At 46.4% G+C, this 22,602-nt stretch overlaps 1 protein-coding gene across 1 annotated transcript in view; it reads left to right on the forward strand.

The window, feature by feature from the left end:
- The first annotated feature begins 1,923 nt into the window (after nt 1-1,923).
- Nucleotides 1,924-22,602, forward strand: part of KSR1 (kinase suppressor of ras 1) — a 73,373-nt gene continuing 52,694 nt past the window's right edge. Inside the window, exon 1 of the mRNA XM_075440267.1 lies at nt 1,924-2,360. Coding sequence (XP_075296382.1) covers nt 2,106-2,360 — 255 coding nt within the window. The 5' untranslated portion in view covers nt 1,924-2,105. The remainder of the gene's footprint in view (nt 2,361-22,602) is intronic.

A 22,602-nucleotide genomic window follows, 5' to 3' on the forward strand; every position in this document is an offset into this window, starting at 1 on the left:
TGAAATCAAATACTTAACCTGACCCACATTCTTAAGAAAATTACTAAACAGCATATGCCATACTACTTGATGCAAATGTACACAAACTAATGTGGATACCAGTATCCATCTAACCATGAGAAAAACAGCTCAGTGTCAGCTGACTTGCCCTGCTCCACTGCCTCATATTCTATATTCATACTGTTTCCCCCTTTTATTTTTGCATGAAACTCTCTTCTGTATTGCCACATGGGGCTCAGATGTCATGTTAGCTTTTAAAGCCCGTTGTCAATCTAGTCCAAATTAAGCAGGCTATCCTCTTCTGTCAGCAGGATGCAACCAAATTGCCTTTCTGGATCCCTCACAGCAGATGAACAGTCCCAATTCTTCTAATAATTAGGAGCTGCACAATTCCTGCACTGACATCTCAGTTCTGCACAAGTCCATCAGACAGTTCAGATATGCAACCAAATGTACCTGTAATGCAGTTACCTGTACCATTTTTCTAGTGTTTGTGAAAGCTGAAACCACAGTGGTTCCATGAGGCCGTAATAAAGTTCCCTCCTACTCATGATATGAATGAACCGACACAAATCTTGCACTCAAGTGTTTATATTCACTAAAAGATGTTTATAATAATGCCCACATCATGTACTAGACCTGCAGTTATTCTTTACTAAGTAAATGTTTATGTCAAATAAAACACGTACCTGATCGATTTATAGAACATTTGGGAAAGGCTATTTTAGGAAAACTCTCTATGGCCTTACTAAGTGACTTGTTTATAGCTAGCACTTGGTTTGTGCTGGTGTAATGGCACAGACGTCACCAGTGTCAGTGAACTCCATAACTGCTCACGCCACACCAGACTCCAGCCCCACCGGCTCCGGCTGTGCCATGGCCGCAGCCGACTACCCCATCTGGAAGTGCACAAGGGGCTTCTGTGGGATGGCGCTGAAAACACACAGAGCCATTTTGACGCTGTTTTTTAACCTCCGGACCTCCAGGTCCTTGTGGCATTTAGTGTCTGCAGACACACAGGCGGGCTCGTCTCGTTGTGTCGTGCACAGTGCTCCTTCCAGCACCAAGAAGGGCTGGACCCCTCACCCACAGCAAGGCTGCACCCACCTGCCGGGCCCTCAGACCTCCGGGTGGGCTAGCCAGGGCCGGCACTGCCCCTGACCATTTCTCCTTCAGCGGAGCGGCCCTCGGGGCTCCTCTCGGGTGAGCCACAAGTCCCGACATACCTATGGGAAGGCTGAGGCGGGCTGAGCGAGGCGCTGAGGCGGCGGTAGGGAAGCTGAGGAGCACGCTGAGGGGCTGAGGAGAGCAGAGGCAGGGTGCTGAAGGGCTAAGGCAGGCGCTGAGGCAGGGGCTGAGGCGGGTGCTGAGGGGATGAGGTGCGCCCTGGAGCGGGCACTGAGGCGGGTGCTGAGGGGCTGAGGCGGGCACCGAGGTGCACACTGAAGCAGACGCTGAGGGGCTGAGGCAGGCGCTGAGGTGGGCACTGAGGCCGGTGCTGAGGGACTGAGGCGGGTGCTGAGGAGAGCAGAGGGATGTGCTGAAGGGCTGAGGCGGGCACTGAGTGGCTGAGGTGTGCGCTGAGGTGGGCACTGAGGTGGGTGCTAAGGGGCTGAGGCGGGCGCTGAGGAGAGCAGACGGGCTACTGAAGGGCTGAGGCGGGCGCTGGGGCGGGCACTGAGGGGCTGAGGTGTGCGCTGGGGCGGGCGCTGAGACGCTGAGGAGAGCAGAGGGAGGTGCTGAAGGGCTGAGGCGGGCGCTGAGGCGGGCGCTGAGGCGGGCGCTGAGGCGGGCGCTGAGGCGGGCGCTGAGGCGGGCGCTGAGGCGGGCGCTGAGGCGGGCGCTGAGGCGGGCGCTGAAGGGCTGAGGCGGGCGCGGGGGCGGGCGGAGCGGCAGCCGCGCCCCCTCGCGGAGCAGCCGCCGCCTGCGCGGGCCGGCCGCGCCCGCGGTGCCTGGCCGCCGTGCATGTTAATGCGCGGTAATTGCCCGGAGAGGAGAGGCGAGGCGAGGCGGGGCGGAGCGAACCGGCGGCTGCCCGCCCTCCCTCGCTCCCCGCTGCTCCCCCCGCCGCCGCCTCTCCTCCCCGGCCTCCCTGATGCCGAGGAATGGATAGAGCGGCTGCCCTGCGAGCCGCCGGCATGCTGGAGAGGAAGGAGCGGAGCGGCGGCGAGGCGGCGGCCGGCGGCGCGGGGCCCCGGGCGGGCGCAGCGGCGCGGGGCTTGCCGGCGGTGCGGAGCACGCTGCAGCAGTGCGGGCTGCTGCAGGACCTGATCGATATCTCGCTCTCCAACCTGCGCGGGCTCCGCACGAAGTGCGCCGCGTCCAACGACCTCACCCAGCAGGAGATCCGCACGCTGGAGGTACGGGGCTCGGCAGGCGGGGGGGGGGCGGGGGGGAGCCCGCTGCCGCCCCCCGGGGTGCCCGCTCCTCGCGGCTGGGAGCCGAGGCCTGCCCCTCGCGGGGGCCTGCCCCCTCCCCGGCGCCCTTTCCCCTCAGCACCGGGGCCGCGTACCCTCACCGGTGCCTGCGCCGTGGTGAGGAGGGGGACGTGGGGGTGTACGTGGGAGGGGACGACCCCCCAGCCCCGCTGCAGCCCTGTCAGTGGGGGCGTGGGGGGGTCGGTCCCCTGGCCGTGGCAGCCCCCCCCCCCCGCCCAGCCCGCCGCCGGGAAGGCGTCCCGCGGAGCGTGGTGCCGGAGGGGAGGTGTGGTGCGGGCGCGGCCGGAGAGCGGGCGGGGGGGGGGGGGGGGGGGGGCAGGTGCGGGGACACCGCTGGGCAGGCCCGTGGGGTCGCGGCCGCGGGGCCTGTCGCCGCGCTCCCGTGTCGCCGAGAAGCGGGGACCGGAGGCGACCGGAGGCTCCGCGGCAGGAGGTGGGGTCGGGTGGGCGCATCGCCCGTCCCCGTCCCGCCTGGGCTCCCGCCTTCCCTCGGGGCTGCGGTGCTCGCCTCGGGTGGTTCCCGCCCTCGCTCCGGGCCTGTCGCTCCGTCCCCGGCTGGGCTTCGCCGCCCTGACCTGCCCCGCCTGTTCGCGCCGCTGGTCCGGGCTGGGCAGGCGTCCTGCGGGTTAGAAACACTGAAGGGAGCTCCTCGGGCACAAAGCATGTGTGGTGTCATGCTTGCGGAGAAGGGCTGAATCTGTGCGCGAGTCTGTGTAAGTACTTAGGAAGGGATGCAGATTTATTTTTGCTTAGTTCATTTGACCTGTAGATGTTAAGTCGTGTCCCTTTTACCTTGTGTGCAGGTAGTGTTGCTCTAAGCAGAGTAAACAATCCCCCCTCCGCCCCCTTCTCTGATGGAAGTTTGGTGGAAAGGAGAATGGTCCTTTTCTCTGGTGCAGTGCTGGAGGCTGTGGGGCTGGAGCGTTGGGCCTTGAGGAAGAGAGATTATTACGACAGTGTAACTCTAAGAGACGTATGTGCTGCAAAATCCATCACATGAGAACTGAAGGTTGGGAAAAAAATTGTGAAACAATAGATGGTAGGTAGCTTTTGGCACAACCTCTTGGAAATCTGTCGTTCTTCCTTTTCTCTTCCTCTGCCTTTTTTGTGGCTTTTTGTTTGTTTTGTTTTCAAATTTCTAGCACTCTTTTTCCTCCTGCCACCTCTAAATAGCGTTCAAAAGGCTATTCTTTCTAAGACAATGTTTATGTAGGCTTTTGGCAACCCTGCTGATGGCTCAAACAATGTTAGTCAGCATCATTTTGGAGAATGATCATCAGTTTTTTGCTGGTGGCCCTGTTCTAAAAGGAAACTTTTATTCACAAAGGATAAAGGCCTGCTATCATCTTCAGGTTCCTCGTAAAGCATCAAGAGCTGTTTCTAATGATAGTTGTCGAGTGTGTGCATGCATTTCTCTTAAACATTTATCTATTTAAACAAATGGGTGCCGCATTCACTGATGATCATAAAATTTATGGTCAGAAAAAATCTCAGCTGAAAAAATTCTCTTTGATGCACGGTCCAGTAGATGATTTTTCTGGGAATTTGACCAAGTACTGGATCTCTGCCAACACGTGAAGCTATATGGGCATGGATATAGACTCCGTGCCCTTTGCTCTGTTCAGTTGCCTGTACTAAAATACGTGTTGCCAAGCACAGCCCGAGTCTGGTGCTTCACTCTGTGCCAGTCTGCACTGGGTTTGTGTCCAGACGCAGAGCAGAGAACCAGGCTGTAGAGTCTGTGTTCCCTTCCCTCAGCTGCGATTTCCCATGGTGTGCTGGAGGGTGGTGGGCTGCAGCGTTCTCTCAAGTACCAGGTGGCCTGCCTGTGGCATTACTCAGTGTAATTACTGAGCCTTGGTTAATGTGTCAGAAACGCATGTGTGGGCATATGCATTTGCCTATCAGATCACATCGGCAGAGGCAGGTGCTGCGGTATTGCAGGGAGCCAGTGTTACCGATGGTTGGTTTGACCGTGGTGCACAGCTCTGTGCAGGCTGTGGGCAGCTCCTCGTGAGGCAGTAGTTTAACCAGAAGGTAGGAGCTCGGAGATCTCCAGTGCTTGCCGTGGTTCTCCAGGTGGCCTTGACAAGTCACCGAATGGCTCTGTGGGCTGTGATTAGTGGCTACTCATGGTGTGGTTGCTGGGCCTGCAAGCCTTGTCTGTACTTTGGATATGAATCTACATGGTGCCTTCTGTTCTTGTGCAGGAACTTTTTCATGGAAAAAGAATTGTGAAAACTTAGCTGCATCAGTATAACTAGTAAACTGTGTAGCAAAGACACAAGGAAATGATAAAACATGAGATAGGTAAGAGCAGCAAACTGGAAGCAGGACGTACCCGTTTGGGAAGTGAGGGGGCCTGACTCTGGAAGTTGAAGAAGTAGCTCCTGAGGCCAGATACGAGGCTACACGTGTGTGTTTTGAAGATGGTCCAATATACTAAGTCAAAAATCAGTTTGTTGATTACATGTTTTGTTTTTATTCAAAGGGACAAAAAGGCAGGGAAGCTTCTGTAATATGATTTGTGTATAGCTCATACATTTCTAAAAGTTCTGTAGTGTCTCGTTTTGATGTCAAAACCTTGAACTTAACAGGTGAAGGGATATCTCCTTGAACACAATCTTCTACATCAGTGAACTGCAGGCATTGAGGCCATCCATGTGTGGGGGTGAATGCTGTCAGGTGGACGTGGCTGCCTAAACTCTATGCCAGCACAGGTCAGACAGCAGTGCATGCTCACTGCCATTTCTAATCCCAAGGTTAGCGCAGCCCTGAAGTAAAGTTCTGGAAGTAGATGTGATGTGAATAGAATCAATAGCTTAAAGCGTCAGTGCAAATTAATATAAATGCTTGTGTTATTTTATTTTTTACACTAGATGTACTAGCTTGGTCCTTTTGGCACCACTTCTGTCTGTGCCTGTTCACAGCTTGGATAGCTGTCATGATTCATAATTTGTATGTGTTTCAAAGTCGAGGACATCAATCTAACGAAAGGTATTTGAGTGCATACTTATATCCCTCCCAATTTACTGAAATGCTTTAAGTCCTTCCTCATTCCTCTTGTGTATAAGGTCTGCTCGAAATAAAGCACATGGTAGATAAGGAGTTCAAACTGAGACCTTGACAGGTAAAGATAAGTACTCACGGGAGCTCAAATGAGTGCAGGGACAACTCTCTGTAATACAGAAAGCCGGGGTGGGAAAGGAAGGGCTATGGGAATTGCTTGCAAATAATGTGTTGAGTGTAAATGTGTTACATGAGCTGACCCTGTTTCACGTGTAGGAAGGCCGTTTATGAGCTGACCCTGTTTCATCTGTAGGAGGGCCGTTTCTTAGAAGGGCAGGGAGTTTCCCTGTAGTGGAAAATAGATTGTGTTAGTTTGGTTATTAGCAGAGAAGGTTTTCTGACACCGCAAGGTCTTGTATCTTATTTTTTTTTAAGTTTTTATGTTCTGCCGAATAAGTGCTTGAGTGTTTTTCATTTTACCCAACACTTTGGTTTATAGCTTGCTTTCAGTTCTGTCCTAGCAGGTTCACTCACTTCTCAAGTCGACTACAAAACTGAAATGGAAAATAATGGTAATTTTAACCCATACTGAAGAAAGTAAAAAATGTCTTGCCGCGTGGTGAGCATCCAGTGTTGCTCGAAGCATTCTTGGAAAGGAACAGCTCTGTCAGTCTTTAACTCTGTCCCTGTGCTAATTCCTTGCATGACTTTTAAATGGGTTTTGCAAAATTAGAAGCATATTATTTTTAGTTGTACTTTTTGTAAAAAAGGTATCTTTCTGGATGAATTTCTCTGGCTAGGAAGCTGATAGTGTTACTAGAGGTGACATCTGTAGTGAAGCACATGAAACTTCTAACAGTGCAGCTCAAGCCGGTCTGTTGGATGTGAAGAGGAGAATATAGTCCTATGTTCTGGCTACAGGGAAGGCTCCTATGATTTCTTAATATCTTGTGCTGGAAACAGCATAGCTGGTTGGGTAAACTGTGGGAATTGCCAGACCAAGTGGGACACCTTCTCCCCCTGCCACTTTTAATTGCAGCAAAGATGAGGTAGGACCAGACTGAACGGAGACTTAGAGTATATGGAGATTGCAGACGTATTTTCTTTTTCACTTGGCTCTTACATCGTAAGAGCTAACTACAGTGTTTCTGGCATGGAACCTGCCTCCAGACTGGTTGTGGTGGGAGTGTCAGGGTGGGGCAGTAGCATGCATTGCTGAAATCTTTAAGAAAAAACTGTCCTAATTGCTCTTTGATGGGACTATGCCTGTGATAGAGACACTCTTGTCGTGGTACGCAAAGATCACTTTGACCCCTTCCTCAAGAATGTTTTGTGTTTAGCACCTCCAGAAAATACAACACCAGATAAGAAAGCCCAACTCCAGTTGTGCTGTCACAAAGTCTACTGCTCCACAAATCAGTCTTTGCTATTGGCTGAACGACACCTATGGATTAAATATGTTTGAACTTGCTTGGGCGTTATCTCGATTCATTTGGCAATTTGGCTATAAAAGGGTTATCTCTTACCAAGCACTCTCTAAGCAGAAACAAATGCTTTGAAAATGGGGGGAGGCATGGGAGGAGAGGAAGAGGAATTGTAATAGTCCAGACTTGCAGACTGGAAGTTGGGCATGTGGTATGCATAAGGAAAGGAAGACTCTGTGTTTGTAAATTGGAAGTAGTAGGAGTAGTGAATTTTTCAGGCCAAACTGCAACCTGTAGCCACATGTTTATGAGCCTTGTTCAGCTGAAAAGACTTCCTTTTCCAGCAGGTCTTATGTAAGAGAAGTAGAAAGTCTCTTACTTCATCGTACTTTTAGCATGTATGCAACACACTTGTTTTTCTTAAAGGTGCCGTCTTTTTTTGTAGGACTCTTCCGAAATTTGTATGCTTATATGTGTAAGATAGGCTTCAACCGAAATTCTGTTTGAGTTGGAAGGAGGGAGAGCTATATATTATTATGAAGTCTGTTGACATTGTCTTTTCTTTGTGACAGTGTGTCTCTGTATATGATCAGAATTTGCACATCGTAATGGAATTTAGCTCATCTTCTACCAATGATTTTGTATGAATGTTGACACAAAAAGTCAGCAGCGGTGTTTTAACATACCTGAAGTTTCCAGGACAAGCTCTGATGAGTAGATTATCATCAAGATGAAGATACGACAAGCACCTTTTTTTCACTTTTCTGTCAAGGTCTGTGTGTACTTCTTGCCTTGGTTGGATTCTGTGATGCACTGTTTGGGAAGCAAGAAAGGAAGTAGCAGAGTAAGGCTTTGTGCTGCCTTTGTCTCTCTCTAAAACTGCTTGTGTGGTCACTGGATTATGTTAAAACAGAATTACTGCTGCTTATCTTCATGCAGAGTCAGCTTGGGGAGCCTTTTCAGCAACTGAACTCCAGTAAAGAAATTCATCAGAGCCTGGAGTTGAGACCTCTGTACATACGTGCCTACCCACACTAACAGGAACCCACAGGTGCCAGACAAGCCTCAGTCTCCACATATGATTGCTGATGTTTATTGGATGTTCAGAGTTGATCTAATCAGTGAAGTAGCCCGACTTGAACCTCAGCTGTATGTAGCTAAACTCATGGATGTAACCAAGCTTGCACTGGTACCACCTGAGCAGAACTTGGTCTCCTACTGAAGTGAAAATGCTAGCTATTAACTGTGTTTTACACAAGGAAAACCCCGATCAGTGTTACAGCTGCGTGCTAGTGACAGATTTACAGCTATGAGTCAGCATGGTGGTACATAAATTTATCACCTGTTGTTGTTCAGAAATAGGATCACTTAACAAAAGAAGTCATGTGACACCAAATTATTTAGGGAATAGTTACTCTCAAAATGAAATTTCCTGCATAGACCATGTAATTTTTCAGATGCTTGAGGGATAAACCCTTACTTTTCCTTTAAGGCTAAAATTTCTTATTTTCAGCTCATAGGGGATTTTATTTTTTTTTCTTACCAGAAGGAAAATTGTAATGAAAGCAAGCCTGGCTATCTCTTGCTGTTACGGGGGTTGGAGAATGTATTGGCTAGGTTACTGCTGTGGTGAAAAGCGCAGGATGATGTGTAGATGCCACCATCCAGAGGTACTGACTCAGCCATCTCTCGGAGACTTCCCTCCCTGCTCATTTCTCGCTCCTCTGGAGTAATCCCACACAGTTGACGCTACCGGCAGCACAGTGTTGCATGGCTGGCGAATTGGGGGAACAGAAGCTTTTTGAGTCTGGGAACACACTCGTTCCAAAAGAAATGGATAGTTCATCCAAGACATAACTTGTGAGCAGTTGTGCATAAAAGTGTTGTGAGCACTCCTGCTTCTTAGTGGGAGTCTGAACCTAGTCAAAGACTAGCTCAGCTCTAGCTACTCCCACCATACACACTCCCAGGAATGTGAAGTAATTGTCAGTGCAGCTGTAGTGTTCACTTGAAACTGTGCTAGTTGACAGTCACCAGTTCTGCGACGGAGGTCACTGTCTACATTGAAAACCTGCTTTTTCCATGAGCTGTTTAAACTGAACCCTGGAGCATTCCTGAAGTGGAAACTCAACCCTTAGCTTAGTCCCTGATCTCTCTTGGGCATGTGTGTGTCACAGCCCAGCCTGATTATAGAGATCTTTTGTTCATCTTTAAGTGCAGCACATGTATCTGAAGTCTGACCTACTGGGGTTTAGGTAAATGGAAGATGCAGATCTCAGTGGACTTATGCACCTGAGATCAAGACTGGTCAACTAGCAACATGACCTATACAGTGATGCTTTAAATTGCTGTTGAAATCATTGTGGCTATCCAAGTGCACAGGAGATGAGGAGCTGACTAGTGTTTTTGGTTCGAAGAAGTGAGTGTTTGGTTTTCTTTTCTAACAAAAAATGGGGGTGGGGGAGAGATGCTAGATGAAAATGGCTTGCAGCTGGCTGCAGAAGTGTAGAAGTTTAGCCTAGCTGAGGGATGGTGATCTTCAGAATAGTGGGCAAAGCACGTGACAGCAGAAGGATATTAGTGTTAGTGTGCAAGAGACTAAAACAGATCTCAAAGCCGGAATATTTACTTGCTTTGGCTCTGTTCAAGCCTTTTCAGGTGTTATTCGGGATATCGTTCAAAATACCTATAATTATTTGCTTCCTGCAAAGTAAAGCTACAATGGCAGGTAAAAGAAGCCAGCTTTCCAACAGAACTCTCCGCACCTAGATGTGGGCTGTGAATTTTGTAGCTTGGCTGGCAACACTTGTGGTCAGCCAAAAGTGACTCGGGGAAGGGGGCGTAACAGATGGCGCATGCAGAATGTGTGTTTGGATGGCTGTGACTCAAATGCACTTTCCATGCTTTAATGAATGAGGGGAGGGAAAGAGACAACTTCCTGTTGTGCTTTTTTTTTTTTTTAGCAGTGATTTTCCTAAAAGGAGAAAACAATGAGTTTTATGTGTTTCTTCTGGTTGTCCTTGGGGAGGTGGTTGGAGGGACAGTGTTGAGGGCTGGGGCTGTACCACATTGCAGGCCCATGGCATCCTCCGTCAAAGGATAAGGTTGGTGACTACTTGTCATTGCCCTGCATTTTTTTATGTGCATGTGTCATCTTCTGAACCCTCCCCTTAGACAGAGATAAAGGATGCACTGGCCCATCACAGTGCAGATAAAGCCACTGACCAGGATATCCTAATTTTAGTAGGGAGAATCTAAATTTCAGTAGGGAGAATCGATCTTGATGCTCTGCGTTTTAAAGAATCAATTCCAAGTTTGCTGAGACTCACCACTGCAGCGACGCCATGTTTGCATGTGTCTACAGGGAGACCCTGGCTTGCCCTAAGGGCGGTGATTGTCAAGAAGGTAGAAGAATAGTAGTTACTCTTTTTCATGTCAGTGTAAATGGAGTTACAGATATCCTCTGCAGACCCCCCCTGGATATTTCCTGGTATAACTCGGAGAACAGTTGGAATGAAGCTGCTTCATGCCTATTAGCCGTTCTCTGTCTGCTTTCAGGGTTCTGCAGGCAGAATTGGACCCACTGCCTCCATCTTACTTTAGGTACTTTTAAATTTGGCTTTAAAGTTTAGCTGTCTTTTTCTCTCAGGAATGTATTCTAAAGCAGACAGAGGCCAGGTCTCTGTCATTCCTTTCCTGCCTAGAAAGAAAATTTAATTTGTACTGTGTGCATGTTGGGGAAGCAGAGAAGAATCACAAGATACTTGATCAGCAGAATAAGGAACTGTGCTTTGATCGGGGGCTACAGAGTGCCTCTGATATGATGATTATTAGCTATCCCAAATGGAAGAGCTCTAATAGGTGAAGCTGCGAGATCTGCTTTAGAGCAGTAATTAGCGTGACGCTGAGGAATCTTGCTGGCATGCAGCAGATTCAGGCTCTCATCTGGTCGGATCTGATGCTGCCACAACAGGTAATTGACTGCAGTTTCCAGGATGCAGCCTGGGGTCTGGGTCCCTGAAGATCTTCAGAAGCCTTTTGCAAGTAAGTTTAACAGGGAAGACAAGCACTTTCCTGCCCAGTACGACTCTCATAATGTGCTTCTAAAACATGGGTTTGTTGATTTATCAAAGAACTTTCACTTCTGTTTGAAGCAATCTAAATTTAGAAAAGATGTCTTGAGCTTTTCATTGCTGCTGTGTATATGGTCTATTGTTGAGGCTTACAGATTCCAGTGTGAAATTTTATTTTTAGTTATTAATGATGCTGAATAAACTGGAAAGAGGAAATAATTGATGTGTTTTACAGATTGAGAACTTCATCGAGGCATCACAACTAAAAGATATGAGATGGGCGAGGTAAATGGATCTGTCAGAAATACAGTTACTGGAAGATGCGTCAGTGCCCCTTAGGCTGCCTTACAGTGCTCTAGGAGAACCTCTCCACACCTGCTTCTCTACCTGTTCTTAAAGCACGGAGACTTTTCTACCAACAATTTAATCTTCCAGCACAGTGCTTTCTTCTTTTAACCTTTAGAATAAGCTAGAGGACTAAATCCTGCTTTAGGGTACAGTTGCATAGCTCCACTGAAATAAGCAGAAGTAGTTTTTGTTGCTTAAAACTTCCTGACTTTTTTAGACATGTCCCTCTTAAAAACCGTTCTGCTTCTGCCAAGCAAAACATTTCACTTCATGGACCTTCTGTCTTTCTGACCAAAACTGAAACTTTCCACAAAGTAAAACATTTCTTATGAAGACTTTAAACTTCAACTCTCCCACAATTCTTATACAGGCAGTTCTGGGTGCCTCAGACCAACACCAGCTACTAGTATCAGACTCTCTTAGTGCAGATGCAGATCATATGCAGCAGTTTTTCCCCTCGTTTTGATGAATTCTGGAAGCTATGCCCCTGTCTGTTCTCCCTTATTTTAAGGAAACATCTGTCTAAAATACACAAGTATCGTTATCAGGAGACCAATCTGTTTGGGGAGATTTGCATAGGCCTTCAACCTGCTCCCTTTGGAAAAAGACAGGTGTCTTTTTTTTTTTTTTTCTTTGAAACACAGGGATGTCTGTAAGTGCTCTGGAAGAGGAAGGAGCTCATGGTGTTGAAGTAGGCCAAGGTGAGCATAAATACCAAAGACTTTTAGCATTTGCTCACAGAACTAAGCTGGGAGAAACCCCAGAGTAGATATCAAAGGGCTTGTCAACCCCAGTTGTATTAAGCCAGCATATCATGTGTGTTAAAACTGGTTTGGTCTTGCTTTGTGGGTCAAGTGTAATATTTGTAGAACCACTGTCTGCTATGGGCCCAGTTTAGGCACTGTTGTATTGGTGGCAATTTGTGTGGGTATAATGAGGCAGAGTTTCTGTGGGATGCCTCTCAGTGTGCCCTAAATTCCTGGGCCATTTGCAGTCATGGCTAGTGACCTGAGCAGAGTCTGTGGAAACTGAGGTTTGGAGGGAGAAGGGAGAGCTCCTGTAAGCCCAGGTCTTCTTTAGCTACTGCGCTGAAACACTGGCTGGATTTGTGCTGAGACCACATCTGTAGGAAATACAGTCCTACTTTTGTGGAGGGCGTTTTTTATAATGATGTTGAATGCACCTCTGTAGCAGTAATTACCTATTTGCATATAACTAAATGGGCCTTATCAGTTCTCATCTGCCAATCTGTAACTGGAGGCATAGCTAACTTAGCAAGAGCTAGCCAAATAGTTCTACTAGGGTGACACTAATCTTTAGTTTTTAATTCTTATGGAAACTAAATCTATAACACTGTTCTGCTGCCAAGCATGCTCCAGTTCCATTGATGTGTTATATGTTATGCAAATTGCCTCAATTGCCAAGAATAACTAGTTTGTGGTCTGAGGCAAAGAGCTTTGAAGCTAATGGACACCTCACAACATGAGATTTCAAATTGAAGGTAGTAACGTCTGTCCCTTCATTGGAGTGAGAAATGAATACCTGGGCAGCAGCAATGCAGTGGTGATGCAGCACTGCTCTCAGCTGAAGTCTGTGGTAGTATTAGAGTGCTCCTTGCAGCTCCTCTCTGTAGTTGAGTCGAACTGCCTTTGCCATGTTTCTCAATGAAGGCTGAGATCCTGCCTGTAGTATTTTACCAACAGATTTCTCAGTGTCCTTTTGAACTGTTGTGCTAAGAAGGGTGAGTTGAGAGACTTAACATCTGGCTTTGAGGCAAACGGTTTTTCATGGCAGCACAGGGAAGAGAATGTAGAGCTGACAACTACAAGATGTTCCTTCTTAAACCCACATACAGAAATTACTTCGATCGTTGCGGTGGTAGTCAACTTTGTGATGCAGTGGAGCAACTAGGACCTGTTTGGAACGGTGAGGGTGGGGAAGACTGAGGAGAGGAAGCATCAGCCAGTGCTGGTGGCTCTGTGACAGCGTGCCCGGTCCTGCAGGAACTGAACAGTGAGAGCTCTGAAACATGCTGACCACCTGCTGTTGAGGGTGCGTTTGCCCAGAGAGTTCAGGGTTAACACACTGCAGCTGTACAGGTCCTTGGGAAGAGAAGGGATGTAAAATGCCCGTTACCTTCAGAGGCCAGTTTTTCTTAACTTCACCTCACTGAGTTTGACGTCTGATGAAGGCAGCTGAAGTTCTGACCGGAACGCTGGCTCTTCCTTGTGGGGGTAAAGGTAGACCCCTTTCCAGTTAGACTAGAAGTGCCTGTGATGTGGGAGCCTGAACTCTGGCAACAGAGACCTCCTGACTGCCTGAGGTGCGTTTCAGGGCATCTTTCTCATTGTTAGAGACTACTGGTGTAAGTCAGGAGAGCTTTGAGCAGGCTGCCGAGGAGCTCACAGAAGCACCCATGCTTGTTTCTGGCTGCCTGCATTGTGCTAACTTAGCCAGGACCAACTAAATCCTTCTGCTAGGGTTAACCTGCATCCTCTTTCCAGTTCTCTTGATGCAAAATGCTTCTGGTTCTTAATCTTTCCCAGGCAGGGCTCCACTATGTACCTTCAGCCTAGTGAATCGTGCTTGTGCCTGCAGTGGGTGCATCATACCCCTTGGCTGTCTCTGCCCTGCGGTGTCTTTCCAGCTGCTCAGCTTTCTGCCTTATCACAAGGCTTTGTCCTCTGGCTTAAGCACAGCGGACAGCCTCGCTGAGGCCCCGCAGCGATAGCCTGACTCAGCAATTTTGCACAGTTCTGGCTTAATCTATCCTGCAGCTGTAAAACCAAGGTGCGAGGGGGAAGGGGAAACACATGAGGAAACGCATGGTCTGATCCCTCCCCCTCCCCTTCACTGCTCCTGGATCCTCTGTGTGAATAGGCTGGCTCAGCCCTTTCGGTCATCCGAGCCTGGTGTGAGGTCTCTTCCATACCAGGCATGGCCCCTCCATACTGCAAGGAATAAAGTCTTCATAGTCAAACTGTACTTTGCATGGTGGGTTAGCAGCGTGATCTTTGTCAGCTTTGCTGACAAACCTTGGTGGTGTGGGAACAGTATCAGCAAGCACTGCAAGTCTCCACATTGCTAGAATTCTTCAGAGGTCCTCTAAACGCTGAACCTTCAGCCCCTTAATGCAAGTATCTGTGGCTCTGAGATTTATCTGGTCTCAATTTCAGGGCAGAGAATATGGGGAAAATTGGAGAGCCACCTTGATGTGTGAGGGATTTTGAAATTTATCTAAGATAGGCTCATTTCTTTGGGAAAATCTATTTTGAGAGTTTTTCCTTCAAGAAGTTCTGGTACCACTCTTTTTGCAGTATTTGCATATTAAATAGTCCAAAGTGCCTTCTGTTCACAGCAGAGTGTAGTATGGTTTCCATGCTGCTGTGCAGATGGCTGCCGAGTTGTCTAAGGATAAGACTTGCTAAAGTGCATGACCTTCCTGTCCTTAGATGATAGGCATTCTGGGAAAGGTACTTTACAAATTAACCTGCACAGCAGCAGTTGTGAGGACCACCAAGGAGAGGGCTAAGTTTTGCCGTGTTTATTTTTGAAGTGTGAGATAGTCTAACAATTTCCCTCTTAACAAAAAACAGCATGCACCTAATCCCGCTGTAACTGACTGCAAATAGATGGCAGCTTCTGTGAGATCAGTGTGCGTAACATGGTGTAGCTTTGCTTTGATCTCATGTAGCTGTGCCAGAATCGTATTTAATTGCTGTGAAAGCCTGTCTCTGAATAGTAGATTCTCTTCCCCAACTGGGATAGTCAAACTCAGAGACTAAACAGAAACTTAATTTCTGCAACTAGTAGAAGAGTTACTCTTGTCTGTCGTTTTCTGAGGTTGCAGAACAGTGGGGAGACCCTTCACAGCTCAAAACCTGAGGCGGAGTGAAAGACGGGCAGAAAGAGGCAGGTGGACCTGGTGGTTATTGTCCCCGCTCAGGAGGGATGGTTCAGTTCTCATGAGCTTTCCAAGTCCCTTGGGCAGTTGCTGGGGTACAGGAAGATTATTGGTAGAATGAGAACAATGGCAATTAATACTATCAGAGCCACCCCTCCTTCACCATCATGCTGCTGATGCAACACGCACTTCCACTCAAGAGGGTTCAGATCCTTTTCACGTAAGGATTTCATGTCGATTCATGTGAAATAGGGCCTATTTACTTTAGTGAAGGGTCTGAACCCAAAGCAGCAAGCATTTCCTCTTTGGTCTCCCATAATTTAGGGTTCGCAGTGCCACTGCCATTGCAGTTGCATGTGCAGCAGCTAACTTCCAAGTGAATGACTGGGAAAATCTTTCTTTAATGACTTATGTCCATTTGAAGAGCTGTCTTCCAATTCTGTCTAGAAATGGGGTGGCTGGGTACTTGCCAAATTTTGATTTTAACATCTTTTAAAGTTGCTTTCATTTCAATTTTTTGTTTATGCCTTTGCTGTTGGGGAATGGGGAAATTAGTTAGCAATAAATCCTCAAAATAAACCTGTTTCCAGGTGCTGGGAAATTGGGCTCTAAACATGCATTTGTGGTTGGCGTGAACTCTGTATGAGGAAGGGATGATTTGTTTTGGGTATTGCATCCTCTAATGCGGGTTTACATGGCCAAGAGCTATTCTTCTGGGTGCCTGCATTGCTAGCTTTTAGAAAAGTATTGAGGATTATATTGGAGCAGTTTCCACTCAACTTTCTGCACTCAGCCCAATCCTTATGTTTACGTAACTTTGTTCTGCTACTCAAAATCAGCTCAGTTTTACTGTGCCCAGTGACAGGGACCCAACCTGGAGGTGTCTATCAATTCATCCCAGCCAGAAATAAGCATGACTTCTAGGCCAGGGTATTTGTCTCTTCTGAAACTCCACAGCATGTCTGCCGCTGCCTGGCTGTCCCAGTTTGACCTATTTGTAGAATAGGATTTAGGGCCTGCATTGTGACATACCAGTAGTGCAGTCTGCAATGGTCTGTAACGTGCTGCAGTCTGTATTTGTAATGTCATTCCTCTTTAATGGCAGCTGAGAGACCTAAGCAGTGAAGCTCATTCAGACATGAGAAAGAGGAGAGATGCATCTTTAAGAGAAGAGCCTGGATTCTACCCTGGGCTGCCCTTCAGGTGATGGAAAAGAAATGCCTCTTTTTTTTTTTTTTGGTCCACCTTACTGCACATGGTTCCTGCCCTGCTTATGAATTGTGCTTCAAAGTACAACAATTCTGTATTTTCTTCAGTAAATTCTTAGCTTCCAAGGAAATCCTTGAACTGGGTGATAGGCATTTGAACTTTGGGAGTACTGTAGATTTATACTTAACTCCCTGATGTTAGGTTTATGTATGTGTCTGTTCTTAAGTGTGAGGTAAGAAATAGAACTCTTTCCTTCCTCAAAGGCTGAAAGCCGTGGAGAACATCTGCTGTGAGCTGTGTTCCTTTATCTTAAAGCCCATATGACTTGCAGCAAGGTAGTTACTATGTTCCTGTAACGTATTTTCCAACTAGTCTTTAATCCATAAGACTTATTTTTCACAGTACAGCAGATACACAGCTTTAAAACTAATGGCCTCACAAAGTTTTATAGTATTGGCTACCAAGTACTGTACTCATTAATGGATTGATTGCTACCAACAGTCCTCTATACAACCTTTATAAAAAAGCCTGCCAATTCCTAACTTTGCCTGCAGTCTGCTGCTCATCACTAAAAGATGCAGTAAACACTTTCTAACCTGGCTAACCTAAGAGATTAGGTACTTACTCTACAGGTGCCCAAATGCCACTCATGAGGACAGCCAGTACTCTCGCTGTCACTTCAGATGCCCAAAGGCAGGATGAAGGAATGACCTCCCAAACAGCCAGCATCAGACAGGTGGAGATCACCACAGCTCAGTACAGATAAAGGTTCCTTTTTCTAAATTATTTTCTCATGTTCTGATGAGCTTCTGCTTACCATCTGCCCTTTACGCAGTCATTGTGTCATTATCTGTTCTTTCAGAGATAATTAAATTAGATCTTCTTTCAGTAGGTTTTAATCAAGTGTTATGGGGTTGCTGGTAAATTATTTACAACCGTATCACTTGATGGAACACTTGGTCTGCTAAAGGTATCACGTAAGTGACATATCTGTAGCAAAGAGTACAGCTGGCTTTAACTTAGGACCCCACGTGTGTTCCTTGGGGTTATTCAGTTGACATTAGATGAATATCAGGTTGTGTGAGCCCACTTTCCTTTACAGTAGTAGAAACTGAATGTGACTGTGCTGAAAACAAAGGAGATAAAGCAGTTTAAAACTAGGGTAAGAGCTGAATTTAGCTCTAGTCTCTGCTGGCTCAGTTCTTTTATAAATGCCTTTCAAGGTTGAATACCTTAAACAGCGTGGCCTTGACCCTCACTTGAAGCTCCAGCTATTTAAACAGAAGTGCTGTTGTGCCGTCTGCAGGCTTGGTCTGATGTAGAGTGAGTGTTTTTTGAATGGGCAAGGTAGTAAAAAACAACACTCAAATAGCAAAGAATAATAAACTCAAAGTGGATATTTTTAGAATACAGAAGGATTCGTTCTCTGTCTTATTTCACCTGTGCCTTAAGTTGGTGAAAATTTGACAGCTATAAGATACCTCTTCTTATTTCGTCTTGTTGGATGCTGCTTTCTGCAATGTTACTTTTTTTCCAGTTTATCTCGCATTCTTTGTGAGAAAGCGCCAGCATGGGAGGATACCAGCCTGCCTCCACCAAAGTGTACCTGCAAGTTTACAGCAATAACCATCTTCCATTCATTGTTTACATAGCCTCTGAAGTAAAACGCACTTTGAAGATACATAATCAGTGTTACTGAACCGTCACCTATGGAAACCTTATTCCAGGTATTTATTATGCTTACTTAGTATTTACAATGAATGTAAACTTGGGTGTGTTTTTAGCACTTAGTATGCAGGCTGTAGATGCAACTCAGGTTCCATTCATTATTGAAAAATTACTAAGTGCTTTTGAAGATGAGTTTGTCTTTCTTGCTCCTGTCAAATTCCCACCAGTGTAGGATTTAAAGCAATAGTTTTGCAAGTTCTTGGTGGTGTCTTGCTTCGCTTGAGCGGTTCGTGGTGCTGAAGTAGAGGAATACAGCTCAGTTGAAGCTTTGTGATCTGAGCCAGAACAGAGGACAGTAATATGCCTTCATTTTGAAGCACAAATCTCAACTGAGTGTATGGAGAAAGGATATTTGATACGCAGTGGAAGGCTGTATCTGACATCAGGCCAATGACTTTACCCTGATTTTATGTCTCCCATACACATGGTGGAGAAATCCTCGGTTGACTTACCCTGTGCATCTGATCTATAGAAGTTGATGCAGAAATTGTTCAGACTTTGTAGTTGCACAGCCAAGTACAAAATTTGATGTAGTTATCTTGCACAATATTTAAAACTGGGCTTAAGTGGAGCTATAATCATTGTCAGAGTCCTGTCTCCAGCTATTCTGCTGTTGCTGGTCTGCAATCTATGAAAAACTTTAATCATTTATACAAAAAGTGTCCTGCACTCAAGAGGCCAGTGCTTCCTGATCAGAAGTTGCAACTTGCTACTTCTCCACACCACTGCACAAGGACAAAGAGCTGTTACCAAGATCACAAGACCATGTGACAGGGGCTTCTAACTTACTTTTTTCGCATCATGTATGGGGCCAATACTACAGTGAATTCGCGTAATACCTTGACAATGATGGCATACCATCAGAGCTATTGCACCTTACAAAGCCTGTGTCTTGCTCTTGACACTCCTCTGTTGTCGTCATCTTTGTTTCTCTGTTTGTATATCAGCTTTGCTGCTCCAGCTCTTTCAGCCCCTTCAGAACATCCAGAAGCAGCTCTTACTTGTGTTTCTTCCTTTTGAGCCATATATGTGCCAAGAAATTTCTTGCACGATGCTCTCATCCATGCCCTCATAACATGCAACTACTGCTACCCATGACCTAAATAATATTCACTGTTTGTATAAAGATTTCATTTTTTCTCACCTAGCTTTAAAATCTCTGCCGCTGAAATAATTACAGGAATGCTTTAAAGTCCAATTACTCTTCTTTCCCTGCATTTTTAAGAGCTTAAACCTTTTTCTGAGGCTGGTGATGAACTATTAGTATAGTTAGGAATCAAGAATAGCATGTAGGAAAGTGACTCTACCATTACCCAAGCCATGCATTCTTTCAGTGGGTAAGTGCAGATGTTTGACTTCAGGAAATGATGTTCAGGGAGGTCCTGGAAATCCCCCAAGAGACCCATAGACCATTTAGCAGGTCATTGTATCTCATTGGAGATCATCATTTGTCATGAGCCTTTTGTGAAGGAAAAGACTAGTTTACAGTCTTATTGTGTAGATATACTGGATGTGTCAGCATGTTTTGAAAGGCTCCCCAGAATGAACAATTGGGGTGAGAAGTTGTGTACTCTACAATTCACCCCCTGCAATAAGAGAGAGGACTGCCTACGCTCTACCCGTGCTCTTTTATCCTTCCTCATTCTGCAGAATGACCAAAGACAAGAAGGGAGTTTTTTAATGTTTGCAAGTGAAAGCTGAGCACATTACAGTCTCAGCTGAAAGGAACTGAAAGCAGTCCACCTATTCATGAGAGCACTGCTGCTGGCCACATTTTTTCTGACTGCTCATGGCAAGTAGCTAGGGCACACACGTTTAAGAGAAAGTGCTTGTGGTCCTCATGTTACTTAGTATTTGGGAGACAGGACAATGTGGAAGTTGGAAGAAGGGACTTAACGCAAGAAAGTGCAGTTGTAATTCTCACGTTGGAATGGGTATTACTAATGGCATGATTATGAGACAAATGGAGCCTTAACATTGCTAATCTGCATCGGATATCTGAAGCAAACTCCTGGCAGGTTATTTGCTAGTCTCAAGGTTCAGGCTCAGGTGAAACTATATAGTAGTTGGCTTTATAGCCTGGTCCCTTCCTTTGAGCTGCTGTGTAACCCAAAAGTTTTTTCTTCTCTCTCTTTCTCATTGCCGTGTTTGTTGGTTTCGTCTGTATCATCACTGGTCTGAAGCTTTGTGCAGCTGCTAGAAGAGTATTTGCCTTTGCAGCAGAAAGCAGGTTGCTCCGTGTCACTGAAAGTGTTGTCCTCCCCCAGACCTGGCTATTACTTATGCAACATGATCTGACGCGGAGTGGCTGGGAGCCGATGGTCCAGAGTTCATTTCCAGTTATTATTGTAGTACAGAGTCAGTCTGGTTAGAGGTACTCATTTCCAGCACAGAACATATACCCTTTGAAAGCATCAACAAACCCTAGGTCAGTTTTACTTAGCTTCATACACAAGTGTTTCAGCTAAACAGGAAAAGCAAGCTAGGGTTGAAGCACTGCAAGAAGCTCATTCAACTGCTATCTATACTAAACTAAGGTCCCTTCCAATAGAAGAGGTACACAAGGAGTAAGATACACAAGCACTAAGCTCTAAAACAGCAGTGGAAGCTTCCCTTTTTAGTGTCTAGAGATGTATTGAGTACAGTTCCCAGCTTTGCCTCGGTATGTGTTTGAACTCCTGAGCTAGGGCATAGCTGAATAAAACATATGCAGAATTATGTTGCTGAGTTGGGGGTCAGACTTCAGTGGCCCTAACAGATGTGCCTTTTCTGACTTTGATGGCCCAAGTAATTACACCTGCCATCACAACCCTATTATGGTATGTGGGTGTAGCTACTCTGGAGTTCAGTCATCCTAGCTACCACTAACTGAGCTAGTCACCTTAACTGCAATGCTCTTTTTTTCTTATAACCTAGAATACTACTAGAAATCCTTCATAGACAAGATCACCCAAGGCCCTGGCTTTGAAGGCAAGTGTGTTCGGAAGTTGTTGGTGTGGCCTCCTAGACTGGAGATTAAAGAGGCTGAACTAGGTGAATCACTACCCTCAGAGTGTGAACTTCTGGCACTGGGGTACAATCTTCGGTGTTTGTACAGTCCCTACAACAGTAATCCGATTGTAACCACAGCTAGTACGGGAGCACGGAGTTAGTAAGAGTGCTTCGCTACTAGCAGTAAGGCCTCCCTCAACTGTACTTTGCTGCATGCTAGTACAGCAATTTTTTAGATTTGATGCTGAAAGGACACTTTGTATAGCTCAGTACCTGTTCCTGGAGATGAGACTACTGTATGGTAGTTCACTCTCATTGCGTTGTTCCAGCCAGTAATCTGTATGCTGCCTTGCGAAGCAGGGGGTCAGACAGCTCATGGAAACAAACCGTGTTGTAGGCTGTTAAATTCAAAGGCAAAGTTTAATAGGGCAGCAGATTGCCTGGAAGCTGAGCAAGCAGGTCACGCAGGTTTCCAGACACTCTGTCCTACACAAGCAGAGCACCAAGGCTGCAGCAGCTGGATGCTCTCAGGTAGGAGCTGCACCAATACTTCGCAAAATTGAAGTTTAGCAGAGTTGAGGCTCCATCAAGTACTAGAGTGTTTAAGCTTTGTTTAGCAAGAGTCTATCAGAATGGTCGCTAATTTAAGTTCTTTGCAGTTAATTAAGTTCCTCCTACAAAGCACCACTGAAGTCATTAAACTCACAGTTTCTAACCCAAGATTGACAGCTTCACTTTGGTCCTTGCTATAGTCTTTCCTTTAGGGAGACACCAGCTTGGATATCACGATCCGACCATTTGTGCCCCACTTAGAGAACAGAGGTCACATCCTGCTTTGTCTCTGTAGAGGCGACTCCTGCTCTTCCTGTTGCCTCGCTCTTTCTGTTCTTGTCCCTGCAGAATAGCAGGAGGAGTAGGAAGGAAGAACTAGTCCAGTACAAAACCTCGTTCAACAGACAAAGAAACCCAGCAGCTAAACAGCAATTTTATAGCAGAGTAAACCAGCAGAGCTTATGCACATAGTTCACCTCAGTAACTGCAAAACAAAATCAGGAAAAAGGCAGTAAATAAAGCCCATCTGCAACACCATTCTTCTGCTTCATAGCATTTCTCCACATCTTGTGTTAGACCTGAACTTCTTCAGCTAGTCCTTCATTCCCGTTACAACAACACTGACTCCTTCAGTGGGATGGTCGTGGGGTTTCAGAGAGGATTTGCTATGCGTAATCCACTGCAGGGAAGTCGCTCCTGTGTTTTTGGGTGATTGGCGATCCAGAATGCTGTGCTGCCTTGATCCTAATTGTGTAGAAGAACATGCCTCAAACTGTGTTAAATCTCATGAGTATTTAGCCTTCTGCAAACAGTAAGATTGATCTGCTAGGAATATGAGTACTTCTACACGAGGAAATCAGGAGTGTTTTGGAGAACAAGTGATTCTTTGGCAGAGAATACCTCGGGCATAATTGGAATTCCTGTGT

This window comes from Opisthocomus hoazin, chromosome 20 (assembly GCF_030867145.1).
Source record: "Opisthocomus hoazin isolate bOpiHoa1 chromosome 20, bOpiHoa1.hap1, whole genome shotgun sequence".
Lineage (NCBI taxonomy): Eukaryota > Metazoa > Chordata > Aves > Opisthocomiformes > Opisthocomidae > Opisthocomus > Opisthocomus hoazin.